The 21,314-nt window shown below is 46.4% G+C and overlaps 1 protein-coding gene across 1 annotated transcript in view; it reads right to left on the bottom strand.

Moving 5' to 3' along the window:
* Nucleotides 1-2,279: 2,279 nt before the first annotated feature.
* The window catches only part of Slc20a1 (solute carrier family 20 member 1), a 29,326-nt gene continuing 10,291 nt past the window's right edge, over nt 2,280-21,314 (bottom strand). Inside the window, 8 exon segments of the mRNA XM_051144603.1 lie at nt 2,280-3,205; nt 4,131-4,215; nt 4,890-5,075; nt 5,574-6,132; nt 6,234-6,500; nt 7,640-7,759; nt 9,977-10,073; nt 14,084-14,169. Of these exon segments, the coding sequence (XP_051000560.1) occupies nt 3,044-3,205; nt 4,131-4,215; nt 4,890-5,075; nt 5,574-6,132; nt 6,234-6,500; nt 7,640-7,759; nt 9,977-10,073; nt 14,084-14,169 (1,562 nt within the window). The 3' untranslated portion in view covers nt 2,280-3,043.

Raw genomic sequence — 21,314 nt, 5'->3', positions numbered from 1 at the left:
CAGGTGTGAGCAGTGATGCATGCCTGTGATCCCAGCCCATGGCAGGGGGAGCCACAAACCCCAAGGCCAGTCGGCATCACATAGCAAGGCCAACCCAAGCAGACAACAATCCCTCCACAAACCCCAGCAGCACTGGCCTCCCTATCTGCTTATGTGTAGTTTGACCCCTGTAGTTACTCAGTGCCACAGTTAAGTGTTCTTATCATTTCTACTATGGCGCTTTCAGCTTACTCCAAATTTCAGATAAACAACTTGCAGGCTCTCTAGATGTGATAGCAAAGTTATATAAGAGGCCATCTAAGAGAAGCTTGAAGAACTGAAGTCATGCTGGGCAGTGCTGGCACACGCCTTTCATCCCAGCACCCAGGAGACTGAGGCAGGCAGATCACCGTGAGTCCAAGGCCAGCCTGCTCTGTGGAGTGAGTTTCAGGACAGCCAGGGCTAAAACAGAGAAGCCCTGTCTTGAAAAAAAATAAAAGAAAGAAAGAAAGAAAGAAAGAAAGAAAGAAAGAAAGAAAAGAAAAGAAAAACTGAAGTCATGCTGTCCATTGGCGGGACTGATGAGTTGTATCTAATGCCAAGAGCAGTTTCCATTCAAGCTCCAGGAAAGTCTAGAACCGCAGTGGAAGTTGGCCTAGTGCAATGCAGCCAGAAGCCTTGTCCTCCGCGGGTGAAGTGAGATCCACAGAGCGCAGGCATCTGCAGATTCTGGGAGCTGAGCTGCTTCACTGATCATGAGTAGCTGGTATGTTCTAAATGCGATTTTCAGACTCAAGAGCTAGCTAGCATTGAAGTTTGCACTTTTACGCAATGACTCACACATCAGCCTGGCTGACATGTGCGCCAGGTTGTTGACCTAAACCACGGCAACGGAAATCCACATCAGCCAAACAAAGGCTGAAGAGGAGGTTAGACTATGTGATGGCAAGTCTCCTCACTGAACCCAGAATTCTGAGCAGCTGGATTTTTACCTTCTGAGTTTTCCTATGGGATCCCCAAGCAAGCAGCCCAGTTTGAACTGCCCTGCCTCAGGTTTCTTCAACCTCAGCAGTGCTGTAGAATGTTCATGGTTGGTAGCAGCTACTAAATTTAACAATCAAAAATGTCTCCTAATATTTCAACATGTGGAGAGAGGAAGAAAAAAAAAAAAATCACCCTGGTTGAGAACCACTGGGGCTGACAAGCAGATGCCTCCCAATACAACTGGCCAAAAAAGAAAAGGAGTAACTAGTAATATGCTTGTTTATGCAGCAGTAGATACCAAACCCACCAGCCAACCTGGATGTAGTTTACTCAGGAAAGTCAAATAGCAGCAATGAACCTGTCTTTTACTAAAAATCTTACTGATGACTCTAATATACATGTAACCTTAAGTTTTAAGAAAAGGCGAGCTGGGCTTGGTGCCGCACGCCTTTAATCCCAGCACTTGGGAGGTAGAGGCAGGTGAATCACTGCAAATTTAAGGCCAGGCTGGTCTACAGAGTGAGTTCCAGGACAACTAAGTGAGACACTGTCTCAAAAAAGGGAAGGCAACATCTATAACTGAGAAAAATAGGCCAGAGTTCTTACTAGCACATGCCCTGTCTCTGGTAGCCATTAATAGACAAGAGACTACAAACTCCTGTCACCTCCCACTTCTAGGGTCTCCTCCTATTTGGTCTGAGTACGTTCTACACTAAGAGGGAAGAGCTGTGGAGGGCACTGTGATGTGTCATCACAACATTGTAGAAGGACTTCGGCTTTCATGCCATAGATCAATCAAGTGTTGAGGAAAGGACCAGCTCTCAGCATCTCCTTTCAACCCTGAATTCCAGATTTAACACTCAGGTCTACCATCTCCCATCATACTGCCAGCCAGCCTGAGTCTACTGCCTGCCAATACTCAGCAACACTCAAGTGCTCCAAGCTAAAGGTAAGACCTGCCACAATGCTCAGGACTGTCAACAGCTCAGGGCCTGATAGCAAGTAGGAACATTTACTGACAGATCTCCAATGGACTACCTTCTTGGCCTTGGCTTCTCCTGGCTTAGTCATGAGTTCTATTATAATACTCTAATAAAAGTGTCAAAAGCATTGTCCAGTGACTCTCATCAACACCATGCAGCAGACTGCTCTGTGGGGCAACGTCATTCAGGACGTCACAGAATCAAGGAGCGGGGAGCTTGAACTTGGATAGCACCTTCGTTTGGGAAGGTGCAGGCATCCTCCTAAGAACATCATAACACTGAATGTGATCAGCACTCTGAGGACTCAATGAAAACAAAAGGCAGGACAACAAATTTTCTAAAAACTGTAGGCTTTTTATTCAGTTAAGAGGTAGACAGATGAACATGGAAGGCTGTCCCATTGAATTTGCCCAAAGTTCACATTCCACTTCATTCACCCATCCCACACTGTCAGAAATCTCAAAGGATAACCACAACGGCCAGGTGGCTTTGTCTTCCTACTTCTTAGTAACATGTCCACGAATGGTTTGCAAAGAAGTTGCTGCAAACTTATTTTCACTGTGCCAAAGATTCTTGGCCCTCTAAGAAGTCCCCACATATGTCAACAGAACCTGCCACAACTGACAGGGAGCAGAGTGCCGTGACTGTATCTAAGGGAGACTACAAGGGAAGCTTCAGTTTACATGTTTGTTAAATCCCTGTGCATGTTGGGGAAGAAGCTGGTGAGGCCAACAGAGCATATGCCATCAAATGGCTCTGCCTGGCTGTTTAAAAAGAACCCACGTAAGTTATCTTACAGACAACATTAAAACATAATAGAATTAATGCCAGATACAAAAGTAGAGAAGTATGTACAGGAATTCATAGCCCAGAAGAAAAGGGACCTTAGAACAAATCAATGGAAACCTGGCAATTTTACATAGCTAATTTTGAGACAAGTCATATTTAGCACAAAAGCAATTATAGTGTAAATTACACTTCCCACGGCTCCCAAAATTTAAAACTCTTGGCTATCTTCGGCAACATTGTGAGCATTCTTTGAGGAACAGGAATGTGTACGTTGGTCCCAGACACTGACACGAACTTTGATCCCAGCCTCACACTTTCAGAATGATGTACTTGAATACTGCCATGATAGCAGCACTGATAACCCCAGAAATGGGAACTGTGACAAACCAGGCCATAAAAATGTTGCGAAACAGTCGCCAGTCAACAGCCTTCTTGGATCGGAGCCAGCCAACAGACACAACAGAGCCCACCTAGGAGAGAAAGAGACCAGATATTACTCAGCAAAAAAGTAACCAGGGACAGAAACCCAGTCAAGTGATGATCCCCACTCCATGGATGGAGTTTCTGTCTGCAGACAGGCACGGCTGGTCTCAGTCATCCAGACAACACTGAACTTGTGATCCTCCTACTTCAGCATCCTAAGAGGTGAAATTACAGGCATGTGACAAAAGCCAGAAGCTAACTTCTAACAAGTTAAAATTACCCATGGGAAGATGAAGGCAATATAAATATTCAACCATTAAATCTTTGCTAAAATATTACAAGACTCCATTCCCCTGCTTTTTGTAAGTTAAATTTCTGATTTCCTAACAATTACTCTAGAGAATGTCTGCTGGTATGTGACCCAAGAACACTCTAGCAGAAAGAATGACTTGCCAGGCCCCAGCCTGGACTAGCTTCAGCTCTTCCAAGGAAGTTTGTTTCTTCTTTACTCAATAATTATGTTACAGTCATCAAGTAACTTCTTAAAGTTCAATGTCTTAGCACTACAGGCCCTGGATATATGCTTTTTTACAATGAGCCTCACGGACTGTGTCAAACCAGTGTGTTTACTGCCACAAGTGGGAGGAGCCCACCTAGACCTAGCTGGACAGTGGACACCCAAGCTACTGACCACTTCCCCATGGAAAATGAACATAATGGTGCTAAGTAGAAATGAAGTTCAACAAACAAGGCAACTGCAGTGACAGAGCGACAAAAGGTCCAGGGCTGGAAGTCACAGCTAGCCCTCCTGAGAGAACGTAAATGACTGCAAGTCAGCTGCAGAATGAGGGCTGTATCCATGAGCTCATTGTCTACATTGTCAACTCCACATTTCTAAATCAATAAAAAGAAGTGAAGCCACATGTGTTACTAAGATGACCTGAGGGCCCATCACGGTCTCATTCTACTTACTTTGCAATGAGTTGTGCTGATAGGAAGGCCAATGTTTGACGCGATGACCACAGTGAGGGCAGATGCCAGTTCAATACTGAAACCACTGTTGATTCAAAAAGATGCTCTGTCAGTAATTTAGGGTTTTCTGAAAAGCCAACACTAGCTCAAGTAACGGAATCTAACCTTGCTTTGTTCTACTCAGTGACAAACACCCGACTTCTCATCTATAGCCCCCAAAACCTGCTTATACTGAGCCAAGGTCCTAGAACCTAAGGCTTAAGTTCTTCTGGAATGCTGTTATTAAAAAACGGATAGGCCAGGCATGGTGGCACACGCCTTTAATCCTAGCACCTGGGAGGCAGAGGAAGATCAATTTTCGAGTTCAAGGCCAGTTTGCTCTACATAATGAATTCTAGGCCAGCCAGGACTATACATAGAGACCCTGCCTCAAAATGCAAACAAAGAAAAAAAAGTTGAGACTTTTATTCTGAATAAACTGTAAGGTTTTAGCTGCCGAATCAAAACCATGTTTATATAACTATTTACCCCACCACATCTTTCTCAGAAAACTCAAATTATGTGATCACTGGAGCTAAGCAGACTGACAGAAAAATGTTTACAAGTCAGTAAGTGCAATAGAAAATCGTCAGACCAACTGTGAGGGTAACAGCAGCAAGTGTAAAATCCTCCCCTAGCTGAGCCCCATGTGCTGCCCTCCATAGCACTGCGGCTCTGGAAAAGCTTGAGCTCTACCTGAGGTGCGATCCACCTACTCACCTGGAGGGTGTGATTGGCGTCAGGTCCTTCCCCATGGTCTGGATAACTCTTCTTCCCCACACCCACAGCCCCATGCAGATGCCAACCCCACCATAGAGCAGGAGCCATATGGGGGTTGCCGCCTTTGTAGAGACATCTCTCGTATTATAAACGAGATATAAAGCAACCAGAGGGCCAATGGCATTGCTGGAAAAAGAAAGGGGGCACTGGTGAGTTTTTAGGCAGAATCACTTCTTGTCAAGACCCAATCTGTGACTGTCTATACCTCAGTTTTCCTGCTCACTTAGCAAACCACCCTACAGAAGCCCAACATGGCTGCTGTGACAGGAGAGTGTATGTAACTGGTGGCCTCTTTCCTACCACACATAGCTTAAAGCAGGTCTCAGGCCCTAGTGTAGTTTACAATCAATTCTCAGAGCAGTCAGTGATTTTAAGTTTTCACCATTGATGTCACAATTTACCAAACACTCAGTTCCCATCGAAAGAGACATCTGCTTAACTTATTTTGTCTAGAAATAAAACTAAACACATTCCTACAATGTAAACAAATTGCCTGTTTGCTTTCTTAACTACCACCACCTCCTTCTGTCTCGACTACTCAGTGACCCCCAGGAGGTAGAGTGCACATAGGAGGGTAAGATTGCTTAAAACCAGTCAGTAACACTCAGAGTCATGTGGACTGACCTGACATCATTGCCACCATGGGCGAATGACCCAAAGCAGGCTGTAAGAATCTGCAGGAACTGGAAAAGGAGGGAGACTTCAGGCTTATCCTGGTCACACCACTCTTCAAGAGAGCCATCACTTCCTTCTCTGTCACCCAGACCCATCTCAGCCTTAACATTCATGTCCATCTCAGATTCCGAGTGAAGGTCAGACACAGCGTTGCAGTAACTGGTGTAACTGTCCATTCGAATCCGCTTTTTGCTGTCTGCATTAGGCCATGTCAGAGTCTCCATTTCATCTCCCTTCTGTTCACTTTCTTTGGCACGGAATGAATTCAGGGGCATGCCACAGATTGCCATGGTGTAGGAAGTGTAGCTGTTGTTCCGTCTCAAGGGCTTGTCCCCAGAGTCTCCCATGCAGTCTCCCACCTTGGCCAGGTGTAACTTATGGAGCAGCTCTTTGTACAAGCCAGAATCTTTGTGCACGGTGTGATACTGATAGTAGCCACTGGAGTTGATCTGGTTGCTGACGGTTTGACTGAACTGAACAAGGTTCCCATTAGGCAACTGCACTGCACCTAGCGAAGACCAAAAGGTAAGTCAGTGCAAAGCACATCAGTCCAGAATAGCAGCCCTTCCACCGCCACGGGACTCAGGGAACCCTGGGAAGTAAACTCACCATTGATGGTGCCGTCTAAGTTGGTTTCCTCCTTCAGGTCCATGGGAAGCCGCTCTCGCTCCGGAGCTTCCTCCAGGTCCCCAAGTTTGAACGACACTGTTCTCTCCTCAACCACAGCCCGGAGAGGCCCAGTGGCACATGCCACCTCAGACATGGAACTCCCATTCTCAACATCCCCAAGAGACATTTTTGTTTCTTCATGGTCTTCTTTTAAATTGCTCTTCTTTTCCATTAAGGGACTTTCAGAGGGACTAGACTTTATTTCTCCTAGAAAATAAGGGGGATTTTTGGTTTGACTTGACTATACTACCTTGTTCCACATCCCTTTCTATCCACCCCTGCAACCCATCTCAAAATAGTAGGTATGAAGTCTAGTTAAAGTTTAAGCTAACACTGCTGTCCTCTTCCTGTCAGGAGCCCATCTTTCCCTTGGGAGCAAGCCAGCCATGTGGCACACCCTATACTGGGAGGAAAAGGGGACGATAAACTGCTATAAATGGCCGGATAGTAAGTATTTTAGGGTTTAGGGCTCTTGGTTATAAAAGGGAGCTCAAGGCTGAGGGTGGCAGCTGACTAAAGAGCTAAACTTCCTAAGGAATCGCCCAACTTTTAGGCCGAGAGTAGACAACTGAGCTGTAACAGTCGTGTCTAAACACTTCCACACCCAGTAGCCAGGAAGTATCATCTCCCATGAGGTCAATGTTCAACACCTTCACCTACTAGCTCAGGCACCTCACACTAGGATAGCATTAAAGTAAAATCTGTCTTTCCTCCAAGATAAGACAAAAATGAGGTCAGAGTCCTGAAAGCCTCATCCCCACTGTGCACGCAGCACAGCTGACTAGCACAGAGCTCCGGGCGGCTCCTCAGTTCAGCTGCAATGACACAGCATTCTTCTAAGGCTACTGCGGTCTATGCATCCCTGCACTGCTGTGCATCGGCAAACTAACATTCCACATGCGGAAAGGGCAGAGTAGGATTCTTCTAGATTATCTTAATCATTAAGAAAGATACAAAGACTAGTACTAATCAAAACGTACTCAGTATTTAATTACACCACAAAAACGTTCTTTAAACACCTTAAGAGATTACTTCTATCTAAAACTGTTTCCTTCTACGTGGTACAGCTCTAGCCCAAAGACAATGGGCCTGAGTGTGTGTCGGCATTATGCTGGGCATACAGAGGCAGCCGAGGCAGAGGCCTCATCTATCAGAATTAGTGTGTACCTATCCTTAGTCACATATGCTTACTAGCTAGGTCTCAGGACAGTTTTAGTTCATTTAAAACCCCTATGTTGCCAGTCTGTCCAAACAGTGTACTCTTATAGATGAAGGAGGGAAAGAGGAGGGGAAGAGGGGAGGGGCAGAGTAGGAGAGAGAGAACACTACTAAACTGTATTACTTACGTTCAATTTTTCTCTTCATCCTGGGACATACAAAGAACCAGACGATAAGGGCACAGAAAACTGCAAATCCCACCGAGATGAGGATGGTACCCCACAGAGGAAGTTTGTCAAAGCCCAGCACTACGAGATAAAATGGTGCATCTTGAAAACCCCAGGGCAACAGCCCCCTGCAACAATGTGTAAACCCTCCTGTGGGGAAGGAGGGTTTCCCCAAGTCAGCCCGTCACCCTTGACAGCTGCTGCCATTCCGGAGTTTCATTAGACTAGTGGCTATGTGGACATGAAGAGAAACCCAATGACCGTCTCACACCCACGGCAGCCAGCCCCACTGAAGCACGTGCTGTGCCAAGTTTCCTCATGTTCTTGGCCCTGCAGATATAAAGAAGCACCACACCGAGGACCTGTAGCTATAAAACCAACCAAAGCACTCCTTTCTCCACACAGCTCTCACTCTAACTGCCACATAGTACACTTACACATGATTTATTTTAATGTCAAAAAAGGAAGGCATCTCAAGTCAGTGTCCTGCTGACTCAAGGTTGTGCAAAATTACCAAATTCACTGTACCAGGCAGCCTTTGGGAAAATTGATTCTCTCTGCAAAATCATTATCAAGCTATAGAAAACAGGGCTATAGGAAGACACTTGTTTAAATGGTTGTCTTTCACAAAGTACAAGTTCAGTGATAGTTCTGTTAACAAGCCAGAGAGAGACTTATTCTCCAATACTTTTCCCTTGGCTTAAGGCTCTCAGGATCAGCAGTGTTGGTCAGAATCAGCTTGCCACTGGTACACAGGCAACTGGGGCTACTGGCTGCACTAAAGTCAAGGCCATTTCACAATCCAGAAACCCAGGGCACCACTGTCTGTATGTCCCTTCCCACAGCAGCTTAGCTACCTGCACTTATTTCACTTGATTTTGCTTACCACATATTGTCACTTATAAAATGCAAACATTAGTGTTCCCTCAAAACTGTTTGTGGCTCAGCCTAGCTTACAGAAAGCCCTAGATTCAATCCCCAGCACTGTAAAAAGAGACAAAGATACTAAGAACAGGCCTTTAAGAATCAGACAGAAACAGATGCCACACAACTGAAGTTCCGTGGCGGCTACTAGTCTTTTCACTGTAAGCTCTGCTTTCAATTGTGACCAGGCAGTTATGTCACACAAAGTGAAATATACATGAGGTTTACTCAGTCTGTCACAATTTAAATTTGTCCACATTCCAACTCAAAACAGGGATTAAAGGATTGGGTTTCCTTATAAATGATCCATAAAGGACACACAAAAGTAGCAAAGTCCCGGCATCAAGGCCAGTCCTGTCATAAGTCTGTTTCTTTACTGACACTTCAAGAGCGACAATGTGAAGAATACTCTGCTGCTTTGTTTTGTGCAGTTACTCAACTACATCATTTCAGTGGCAATAATAAGCAGGTCACAATCACGAAGCAGAGGTGGAGCCACTTTAGAGGCCACAAGCATTAAAGCCCTTTAAGAACTGAAGGTGAGAGCACATGTAACCACAAGGGCAAGTGGCTCTGCTGCTTCAGTCACTCTATGTACAGACAGCAGGTGCCCTGAGAAGCACACACTTTCCTCTTCCCACGGATTAGTCAGCTGAGTAAGTGTAGTAACTGTCTAAGGTCCCGTGTAGTTGAGAACCAGCAGGTCAAATGAACCTAGATGCCAGAACCGTATTGCTCTGCCTCACAGGGTCCAAGCTATCAATATCTCAGTTGCCATAACCAAATTCTCGCCTTCCCTTAGTCTCAATAGGAAAGCAATCAACACCAGAGCCTTTATATTCCTCTCAAATGTGTCCTCTTAGCTGCCGAAATTCTTCTTCCAAGTGTGATTAGACCAGGTGTTACACATCCAACTCTTCTCCTTCAAGGAAATCCAGGGGCGCAAACTGAGAACTTAAAAACCAAAATTGCTCCAATTGGAAGAGAAAAGAAACATCCAACAACCAGTCCTAAATGACTAATTATTGAAGAACAGATTTAACTAATGACTCTTTAGTAGTTGAACCCAGTATCATTTTCAGCATTTTTAGCAGATATGACAAAGGAAGGGAGAAGGTCATATTATCATTGGATCCTGTGAAGACTAAAGAGGAAAGGTCTGTAGTGATTTAGAATCTGAGCAGGTCTCTTTGGTTGAAAACCTATCTAGGTTAACTCAGCATACACTAGCCTGCAGCCTTCTGAAATGGGCGCAGGACAGCCACCTTCTAGAAGATTTCAGCCCTGTAAAGCAAAAAGGGGTAAATTGGGCATTTAATGCAAGTTTTGTAAGTAACCTTAAATTCACATTTAAATATCTTGATTTGTACTTACACGGTGCTCCAGTATACATAATGGAAAAGAGATTTATTCCAATTGTGCAGGCATAAAAAACTGGTAAAGCACGTAAGCCATTAGGAACTGGATCTGCCTGTAAAACAGTAAGACCAGTATCTTAAAAGTTGTAAATGTAGATCTATTATTTCCAGATCACCCTGCAGCAAGACAAGCCAAGGGAATCATGGTGCCAACAGCAGCCTCCCACCACAATTTCTACAAAGCGAATTTGGTTTGTCCTACATTTGCTCCTTAAGAAAGCTAATGCCACCTTCTATCCATAGGGGACTTTCCCTATTCTTAACAAGGAGGTAGCTGATAACTCAAATAATCAGTTCCTCTGGGTTATCCAAAGTCCATCTGTAAGCCTGAACACAGGCCTCCGGGTGTACTGAAGAGATAAACAGACCAAGTTAAAATACTGATTTCCTGATGTTCTGTGTCCTTAAAAAAAAAAGAAAAAGAAAAGAAAAAAAGTGCAGACTATACACAACCATCTTATCTCTGTATCTGATCAATGTGCCATAAGGCTTTACCAAAGTACAAAGTTAAATCAATTGTGAACCTAACCAAGTCATTTACTCAATCAATAGACTGTCACTGTTCAGGGCCCTGAAAGAGGAAGAAGCAGACCAAGTCCCCACTTTCATAGAACTGAATGTCACACTAGCATACGGGGTACACAAATATGTTATGGGGGAAAAGCCATGTAAGAGGATGTTATTGGGGAGGGACATTTTAATTGAAGTATGGGAGTACATCAGTCAGGCTGACATATGGGATGTCTCGAGAGTGTGGAAAGTGCAAGCCATTTGTCCACTGTGGGGATGGGGGCAGTGGGCAGAGGTGTAAATAAGTACAAAGACCCCAAGGCAAAGCTGTGAGATGCTTCAGAATCACCAAAGGCCATTGTGACTGAAAATGAAAACAGTTCCCATTATAATTAGTATGCATTATTTATAGTTCCACAGAAAAACTTCCAAGCCAAACACTTAAGAGAATGAGAACATAGCAAACCTTCAACACAAAAGTTTAATGTTAGCCAGGTGTGGAGGCTCATGTCTTTAATCCTAGCATTTGGGAGGCAGAAGCAGGCGGATCTCTGTGAGTTCGAGGCCAGCCTGGTCTACAAAGTGAGTCTATGACAGCCAGGGCTATTATTACACAGAGAAATCCTGTCTCAAAAAAAAAAAAAAAGTTTAATGTTAAGCTTGTCACAATTCCAGTTGAAAATCATAAGGGTGAGACAGAGGTGAAGACTCAAATGGGATTCCAAAGTTTCTGACAATCATCAAGACTTTGGGGGAGGGGTGGCTTAAAAATCTGTGAAGTTAAAGAAAAAGCATAAAGTCCGTCATAAAGGAGGTCTTTTCAAATCAGTACAGATTCTCACTGAAAACACTTAATTTTAAGCTTTATCCATTGTTTAGGAGGACACTAACAGTGAGACACCAGATCAGAAACAACCCACAGAACCCTTGTCTCACCCTGAATAGCCAGTTACAGGCCACACCTAAAGGCAGAAGAGAGAACCTGAGGGAGACAAGCCAATCCAGGCTTTCAAAAATATTCTAGAGGCATTAGGTAGAGACTCCCTTATCGAATGTCAAAGTCTATTTAGTAATTGACCCACCAGGTACAAAGCACCCTATATATATATATATTTTCCCCTTTAAGGCCAAATTAAATATTCCCTGAAGTAAGCAGAGGCACAGCTGGGGCCACCGTGAACGCGGTGTATACACCTACAACAGCACTGAGTTTACTGAAGCCGAAGACCCCCAGGTCAGAGTCAATCTGGGCTATAGTGACTTAGTAGCAAGATAATAATGAATTTGAAACACAGTATACAGCTTGGGATAGCGTAGTCTTAAATACACTGTGAAATATAGGCTCAGTGGTTCAAAAACAAAGAATACTTTGTTACTTCCTAAGAGTCAAGGAAAATAGTAACATAAGAAAGGCCTCTCCCAGCCTCCTCCTAGGTCTTTGTAACTAGGCTAGTGATTTTGTTTTGTTTAGGTTTCTCTGTGTGGCCTCAGCTGTCCTGGACTCACTTTGTAGACCAGGCTGACCTCAAACAGAGATCCACCTGCCTCCACCCCGCCAAGTGCTGGGATTACAGGCATGTGCTACCCTACCTAGTGGTTTTTATAAAATGGTTTTCTCATCGTGTGAACTTGTCTTTTACACAGTGATATATATGCACTAGGTCTTTCAGTCAAGTAAACAGACTTCAGCCCAATATGGGAAGGAACGAGACAAAGAAGTTAAAAGTTTAAGTAGGGGAAATCATGTGACTATACCTCACTCAGTTAAATGGACAGGAAAGGGCTCCTCATCTGTTAGTGAGGAATTAGTAAGCAAGTGAGAGACAGAGAGGAAAGATCCTCAAAGTCAGCACAGCATTAAATGTCATCTGGCATTCTTGACCATGCCTATCCCATACTCTTACAATATTCCTGAAGCTGGGCGTGGTGGCGCACGCCATTAATCTCAGCACTCAGGAGGCAGAGGCAGGCAGATTGCTGTGAGTCCGAGGCCAACCTGATCTACAAAGTGAGTGCTGTACAGAGAAACCCTGTCTCAAAAACCAAAAAAGAAAAAAGAAAAGATATATTCTGCTAAGGTGGAAGTTGGGGCATATACCAGTAATGCACAAATGTGGGAGGTGAACACAGGAGGATCAGAGGCTCAAAACTAGCTGGGGCTGCCTGAGACTATAACAAAGAATAATGGCACACATCCTCAATAAGAGGTTTTGGGCATTGAGAACTGCCTCTGCACCGCTGCTCCCCTCTCCAGGAATGACCACCAGTTTTCTCGAGATCAGATAATTAATTGGAGGCTCTCCAAAATCAGAGTGATCAATTTCCTAATAACCAAAGGACCAGCAAAAACCTTTATGAAACAGGAATCCAGACGGCACCCTATTAATTCTCCTGGTAGGTTGAGAGATGCGTGGCTCTAACAGGAACACTAAAAACAGATTCCTGAGTACTGGTGAGGATGCAGTCACCATACACTACAGTTAGGGGGTGGGGTGCTAATCATACCTGCTTGCTAGATGAAGAATACCAAATCTAGTGAACTGCTTACTCAGCCACACTGTGCTAAACTAAGGAGATGTTCCCCAGTGCCCAACATGTTAAACACGTTCTGCCTGACACAGAATGGTGAGTATCAGGAAGGAACCAGGGGAGGATTCTACTGAGAAAGACATAAACCATTCACTCCCCAGAGACCCTGAGAACTAGATCAAGAAGCAAGGAGTCTAACCCACATTACGATAAAGTACCTATCTCCCCTCACTCAGATTTCTACAGTTTAGGAGAATTTTAAAAGAACTTAACAAGGGACTGTACAGAGCCATTCATCTTAAAAATAGGACAGTTCGTGTCTCCTGAGAGAAATTCATTTATTCTCACTGTAATTCAGCCCAACATAATCCCTTATTGTCTCCATTTTTTTTGTGGAGCCTGGATCAGACTCTATGATAAAATAAATGCCACTGGGTCTCTCAAAGGGGAATTTTAAATGGTCAGGAAATTCAACGACTGCCTGATTTTTTAAAGCAAAAACCCACAAAACAACAACAAGAAGAAACCTAACCACCCATCTCTACCTCCTCTTTTTACTGGAGAAAACCGAGCCACCTACAAGTAGGCCCCATCTAGAATCTTGCATGTTGCTGACAATCAGCACGGGAGAGGCCCACTTAACTGGCAATTTAGAAAGGATTTTGTAACTTGCTGAACGCAAAGGTTACAATTCCAGCTGTACTGAACATAGTGGTGGTTTAGATAAAGCAGCAACCTGCACAGGGCCAGACAAAGCCACCTTAAACAAATGTCCTTATTTTTCATTCCCAATCTTATTTCTTGGCAGCCCACAGAACTATCCAGTTCTTCCTTCCTGAAAGCCTTCCAGGGCAGTAAAAACTTGCTTCTTTCACAGAACTCCTCAACACACAGGAGATACAGAACAAAGAACTTTTTACCTTTCCAAAAGCAACATACTTACATACCAGTCACATCTGAAAGAATACTGAGTTTGAACAAGATTGAATGTGACTCACGAAAAGGTCGTAAGTAGAAAGGTTACCTTACGGAGGATGAATGCACGAACAAGGAAGAATAAAATTCCAGACATAATACCAGAAAGCAGTGGAGAAATGAACCAAGACATCACTGAAATAGAAGACAAAGTAAAGTGTCAAGTAATGTAACAAGGGAAGCATGCTCCTGAAAAGTTAGGCATTCTACTCTGATGCTCTTACATCTGCCCCTGACTTCACACCACGTACTCACTCCCCATACACAGTATTAAAGTACATGACAAGAACAAAACCTAAACCGCGCAGAATTAAACATACCAATTTTTATCAGTTCCGACCACTTGATACCCTCCTGCCCCCATGCCACGAAGGAGAAACCAATGGTTGCGCCGACAATGCAGTGGGTCCCAGAAATGGGGAGCTTCAAAAACGAAGCCACTAGTTGCCACACAGCAGAACCTAAAACAGAATCAATCAGATTTTGTTAGTTAAATGGCAAAACCCCTTTAGTTACCCCAGTGAATTCTCATGAACATAAGGGGGAAAGCTTCAGGACAACAATAAAAACAAACAAACAAACCAACCCGGAACCCCCCCCCCCCCATGATACAAACTGCCTCTGGTACTGGAAAGAACAGAAGGTTTAACAAGAACTTACCAAACATAGCACTGACCGAGCCAGCCATGAGTTCTTTAGTTGAGTTGAACATCTCCACATTTATCAAGCCCTTCCGGATGGTCTCGCTCACTTTGGCCCCCAGTAAGACGGAGCCCACAGTTTCGAAGATGCTGGCTAGGAGCAGGCTTGCTTCAGAGTCACTACACCTGACCCGACTGCCGTACCAAACGAATTTGCTACATCATGGCTCCCACCGAGAATGCCAAGACAAACGCAATGATGAAGCCCAGGATGAGCATCCATAGATAGTCATCCATCGATGGAACAGGAGTAGATGCAGTACGGTAGCTAGGGTACTAGTAATCGGTGCCACAGTAGATGACATTTTCTATAGTGTAGTGGTTCTTTAAATAATAATAGAATTACTGACCGGCGTCAAGATGTGTAAACGTAATGAGGTATTGAAGATGCTACAATAAATAGTATATATTATATACAATTAAATACTGTAAACTACCGCACAGAACCGAGCTGGGGAGTTACTGCTATACGCTGCGTTTGGGCGTCTGTTGTCTGGGCTTTCTTTGGCTCTGGAGGGCTAAAAGCACGGAGCAGAATTCCATGGCGGATTAGAGAAAGGACGCAAGTTCATCCTGAAGGGACGAAGTGGGAGAAAACTAACAATAGCGGCGCATCCCTGGGAAAGGAGGAAGCCCGGGACTCTGCAGTGCCCTCCGCCCGCCACTTCTGTCCTTAGTCCCCAAAAGGCTGTGTGAGGTGGGGCACATGGCTATCTCAGTGCCCACACACACACTCACACACACCGCCCTGCCCCGCCCACGCGTCCAGTTCTGTCTCCGGCCGCCTGGTCCCGCGCGCGCGCGCCCTCCTCCGTGGAAGACCGGAAAAAGGCCATTTCCCGCGCGCGCGCGCCTGCCGGGGACCGCCGAAAAAGGCCCGCGGAAGGGTGCGGCGGGGGGGGGGGGGGGGGAGGCGGAAGGCGGGCAGCAACGTAGCGGGATCCCGCGGCCCCGCAGTCCACACCCGCCCGCCGGCTTCCCTCACCCCGGGCCCACCCCAGAGAAGAAAGAACCTTTGCAGGGGTTCCTGCCGCCACTCACCAAAGGAAACTGAGGGCCGAGCAGAGACCAGGGAACGGGGCCGAGGCAGGTTGGAGCCACGGATGCACAGTCCGGGACGACAGGACAAGGAACAAGCCGGAGGGGCTCGCTACCCACTCGGAAAGCAGCCGCGGGTACCTCAGCAGCTGAGAGAAGAGAACAGCAGCGTACGCCAGCGGCCATCATCAAGCGAGCACGCCGCCGGCTCCTATTTATAGCCCGCTCCGCGCCCCACGTGACCTGGCGGAGCCTCGCTCCCGCCCGGAGCCCCGCCCTTGCCGTGGACGTAGACACCCGCTAGTCCCGGCGCGCCTAGCCTGGTGAGCGGGACAGAGGCGCTGATTGGTCGGAACGCCCCGAGGCCCCGCCCCAGACGGGAAGCTGGTCCACGTGGGACTGGCTGCCTCCTCCCTGCAGCCTCGCCCCTGTTATCCTGTCTGCGCTGGCCACGCCGGGTGGCAGCGGGCGGGCATTGTGGGGAAAGTCTCACCCAGGCCCGCAGGTCGTCACGCGGGGACTCAGAGGCCACAACCAAGGTCGTTTCGAGTTTCTCCCACGCGGGCCCGGGTCAGCTTTGTGGCGCCGCGGAAGAGCGCGTGGGCTGAGACTTGCCCTTGGCCGGACCCGATCTGTTTCTCGCCGGGTGGGGGTGGTGTGGAGGGCTCTCACGTGGCCACCCGGCTCCCGCAGTCACGCACTTGGGTGGAAACGGAAAGATTTCAGGAGTCACGAGGACAGGCTTGCGTTCCCAGTTTGTGGCACTGCTCTGGGGGAGAGTCACGGATCATTAGTTTCCCCGCGGCGGACCTGCGTTTTCTGAGCCCTAGCTGTGGCGCAGCGGGGAGGATGCTGCTTCCGATTCGAATTCTTACTCTGACTTGCTGCAGTGTGTGTGTCACCTTGAACAAACCCTAGGTGTCTCAGACCAAGTGCTCAGGAACGTGAAATGCTAGCAGTGTGAGAGGGACACCAGAGGACGGGTTAGGATTGTGTGTAAAACACAACAAAGATGCATTTCCTGTCTGCTCATCGGGGCTTGTGGCGACAGGCTGTACGTACTAATTCAGGTATTCTGGTTACAAATTCTTACCCAGTAAGGAGAATCGTATTAGTTAAGGTATAAGCATGTGGCTGGAACTCAATAGATCTTCAGGAAGTGTTCGTTTTGGGGTTTTTTTGTTTTTGTTTTAATGTGCCTGTTTTAGAACGTAGGAAAAAGGAAGAGAGGATGTCCGCTTCGCATCCTGAAAGTTTTCCCATCCTTCTGAAATAAAGATTGCTTCCTGGTCCCTACATAGTACATGGTGTAGTTCTGACATAGATTAGTTCTGCGCATTCGGCTTTCTGTTTATTGCCTAAGTTCAGAACTAACCCACCGCCACTCCTTGAGAGATTTAAACCATAAGGGTTATAGTGAGAGTTAAGTATTCCTTCCAGAAATACCTGGCTTAGAGTGCCCTAAAAACCCTCCCTACAGTTCATCTCCAAAGTAGTGCATTGGAGCTGAAACAAAGATGTTGTAAAGTATAACTTCACCTGAGCGTCCTGTGACCTATAATCTGATAGACTCAGAACCGTATAGTTACACAGGTCTGTTCACCCCCCCCCCCCCCCCAAGGTCATGGCTGGAAAACAAAGTTCATGTTCCAGGACACTCGCCCCGAGTGTAATTCTGGCATCTTCAAATGAGACACTCTGCCCTTACTTTATTCCAAGGTTATGAAACATTGAATAAAAGGAGTGGTTTGTTAGGGCTGTTAGCGTTCTGCCAGTTAAAACAATTTTTTTTTTAAGTAATTATGAGTGAGGAACTGCTCATGATTTTCTCCCTGTTTTTTGATGTGTTTTGCTTCAGTCTGTTCATGGTCATGTCAAAGTTGAGGCAAGGTCATGGTCTTGGATGTTGAGGCAACCAAGGTGAGGTAGCCATGGTGAACACGGTCCATCAAGGTACAGAAGCAGAATCCTGAACCATTTGTAAGGTGTGAGAGAGCGACTGTGGTTCAGAAGGAGGATGCAGCATTCTGAGATGATACCGATGTATTTTCAGGCAGAGACAGATTTCACACATTGCTGGAGGGAAGTTAGTATCTTGAAATGGGGGAGGGCAAAAGGAGGTATCGTGGTGGTTGGGTTCTTTAGTTTGGTTGGTTTTTGGTGGTGGTGGTGATGGTGGTTTTTCTTTTGTTTTGTTTTTGAGACTGGGTTTCTCTGGGTAGCCCTGACTGTCCTGGACTCGCTTTGTACACCCAGGCTGGCCTTGAACTCACTGAGATCTTCCTGCCTCTGCTTCCCCAGTACTGGGATTAAAGGCGTGCGCCACTACACCTGGCTATTAGTGTTAATATTCAAACTTGACAGGACTCACCTGGGAAGAAAGAGTCTTGGTAAGGGGTTGCCTAGCTCAGGTTGGCCTGTGGGCTTGTCTGTAGAGGACTGTCTTAATTGATGTGGAGAGCCAAAGCCCGAAATTCTGTGGCACCATTCCCTGGTATCATAGTCAGGGTTTCTATTGCTATGATGAAACACCATGACCAAAAAGGAAGTTGGGGAGGAAAGGGCTTATGTGGTGTATGTTTCATATCTTTTTTCATCATTTGAAGGAAGTCAGGACAGGAACTCAAACAAGGGCGGGAACCTGGAAGCAGGAGCTGCTGCGGAGGTCGTGGAGGAGTACAGCTTACTGGCGTGCTCCTTGTGCCTCTGTTAGCCTGCTTTCTTATAGATCCCAGAACCACCAGCCTAGGGACAGCACCACAGAGGCTGGGACCTTCCCCAATCAATCTCTAAATTAAGAAAATTTCTTTAGGCTTGCCTACAGCCTGATTTTTTTTTTTTTTTCTACAGCCTGGTCTTATGGAGGTTTTCTCAACTGGGGGTCCTTCCTCTCAGATGATTCTATGCAATGTCAAGTTGACATCAAATTAGCCAGCATACCTGGCCTGGGTCCCTGACCGTTGAAGAATGGATAAGGGGCTAGAGAGACAGCTGAGGTGTTAAGTGCTTGTTTTCACAGAGGACCTGGTTTGAGTCCCAGCACCCACACAATGGCTCACAATGGTCCATAACTCCAGTTCCAGGGGCTCTGACTCCCTCTTTTGACCCCTGCAGGTACGAGGTGTGCGCGTGGTGCACAGACATAACATTCAGACTGACAATCATACACATCAAATAAAAGTAAATGCTAGAAGGCGGGGAAAGCTAGCTTCGCAGTAAGCATGCACACATTCGTATGGATGCAGTGTGACTAGTTGTTTCGAGCCCCGGCCACCTAGGCTTTCCCCACAGTGACAATTGTAACCTGGGGTTGTAAGCTAAAAAAACCCTTGCTTCCCTAAATTACTTCCTATCGGAGTATTTTATTACAGCATAAGAGTGAAACTAGAACAGCCGGTGAATAGCCCTAGCTACTACACAAATGACATGGGTTCCAGTATTCTCCCAGTGCCAGGGAAAGCAGCCAGGGAGCTAAGGAACCTAATCTATGTTAGAATGGAGGCCTTGGTGCAAACATGCTCTTGGGTCTTAGGGAACCTCTTAATAAGTAGTTTAAAAAAACAAATCTGAAGCCAGACTGCTGCTCTGCAGTCCGCTAGTCTCATGAACCCGTGCAAATACACCCTTCACCTGGTTCTCTCCACTTTAAAGAGGAAAGAGGATGAGTCCCTGCTTCCCATGGCTGTTGGGAGGAGTAGATGATCAGATGGTGTAAGCCTTCTGTAAAGGGCACCTAGGATATCCAAATTCTTTTTCTTTATTCAACAACTAGCTGGGAGCAGAGCCCACAGACCTCCCTTCCTTTCTCCAGCCATCAGGCCAAGTTCATTTAAACTGCTTGCTGCAGAAGAGAGACCGAGCAAACCAGCTGCTGCCAGAGGGTAGGGGCAACGGTGCGATGTGATCCTTCGGCATGTGAGTGTCCAGGCCTAAACCCCCGACAGCCCACTGGAGCTTTTAAATACTTGTTTTTAAATATGTGTATGTGGGTGGGTTTGTGCACTTGCGTGCAGGAGCCTGTGGAGGCTAGGGGCACCAAATAACCCTGGACCTGAAGTCGGAGGCAGTTGTGAGGTCCCCAGTGAAGGCGCCAGGAATCAAACTCAGGTCCTCTGTAAGGACAGTATGAACTCTTAACCACTGAGCCATCTTTCCAGCCCCTATAGTACTTTGGTTTTTATTTATTTATGCATTTACTTTGTTGCAGTACTGGGAATAGAACCCAGGACTTGCATGCTAGGCAAGCATTCTACTGCTAAGCCACGCCTCAGCAGCCTGCCCACAGGATCTTTAGTAAGTCAGTCACTGCCACTAAGCCATGAGTCTGGGGCCGCTCACCTACTTTAAGAGCAAAACACCCTTCCTGGAGCAGCAGTACACAAAGCTAGGGCCTGTACACACCAGTCCCTCTGAGCCTACAGAATTCCAGTCAAAAGGAGACAGTGCCACATGTGCACATTCTGAGCTCAAACAGGCTTAACAGCCAGGGAAATGCATCTGCAGTTACCGTCCTGTGTACATCCCGGGAAAAGTCTGTTGGGAAGAGAGGAAGCATAAGTGGGCATGGCAGCACTCATTGTGCAGCCCGACCAGGAACAAAGGCAGATACAGAGGCTACACATAGGACTTGAAGGGAACTCAGGAAGCAAACATCCCTGGAAGAGAAGGCGCCCCATAAGAGAGACCCACCTCCTTCCTCTACAGTCACTCCCCCGTCCCCAGGTTAGTGAGAGAACTATAAAATCTGCAGTGTGCTTGCTGCTTACTCTGGGCTAGGCTCTAGTCCCTGTCCTTTGCACATACCCCATGCAAACACCGGATGAGTACTTGAATCTAGTTTACAAAGGAACTGAGGCACAGAGCATGAAGTACTCCCCCCCCCCACACACACACACCACCTCCCAGGAAGCCCAGAGGCAAATCAGGTAGATTTGGGTGTTGACTCTTATTTGCACTTGACACTCCTGTTTCTCTCTTCTACTTGACTCTTGCATTTACAGCCTGTATTTTAAGCCTTCTCAAGCCCTACTGAATAGAAGAGGGCTCTTCTAGACCTAGCTCCACGGTTGGCCGCATTTTCCGTAGAGTAAGACGAGACAGGAAACTAGTGCACAAGCTTGCTCTAGAATAAAGTTGTGCCTTGACCTTGCCTTGCAGTTGCTGGAAGCCCTATTCTCTAGTCTTCCTGGAAAAGAAAACCTGTCTTGCAAGGCAAAACCCTCCTATGGGGCTGGGGAGATGGCTCAGTGGATAAACACTGGCTGTGCACGCATGAGGGCCTGAGGTTGAAACCCCAGCATCTGTGTAATAAACCAGGTGTACCCACATGTGTCTATAACCCTAGGACTGGGGGAGCAGGAGACAGAGAGGGGTCCCTAGAGCTCCCTACCCTGCCACCCCAACACCCCACATGGCAAGCTTCCAACTAGTGAGAGACCCTTCGCAAGGTACTAAGGCGCAGGGCAATAGAGGAAGACCGTTAATGTCCTCCTCTGGACTATACACAGAGACAGATAGACAGACCACCAGTACTCACTTGGA

This window comes from Acomys russatus, chromosome 4 (genome assembly GCF_903995435.1).
Source record: "Acomys russatus chromosome 4, mAcoRus1.1, whole genome shotgun sequence".
Taxonomy (NCBI): Eukaryota; Metazoa; Chordata; class Mammalia; order Rodentia; family Muridae; genus Acomys; species Acomys russatus.
Note: the sequence above shows the minus strand (reverse complement) of the source record. Positions and strands in the feature narration are given on the sequence as shown.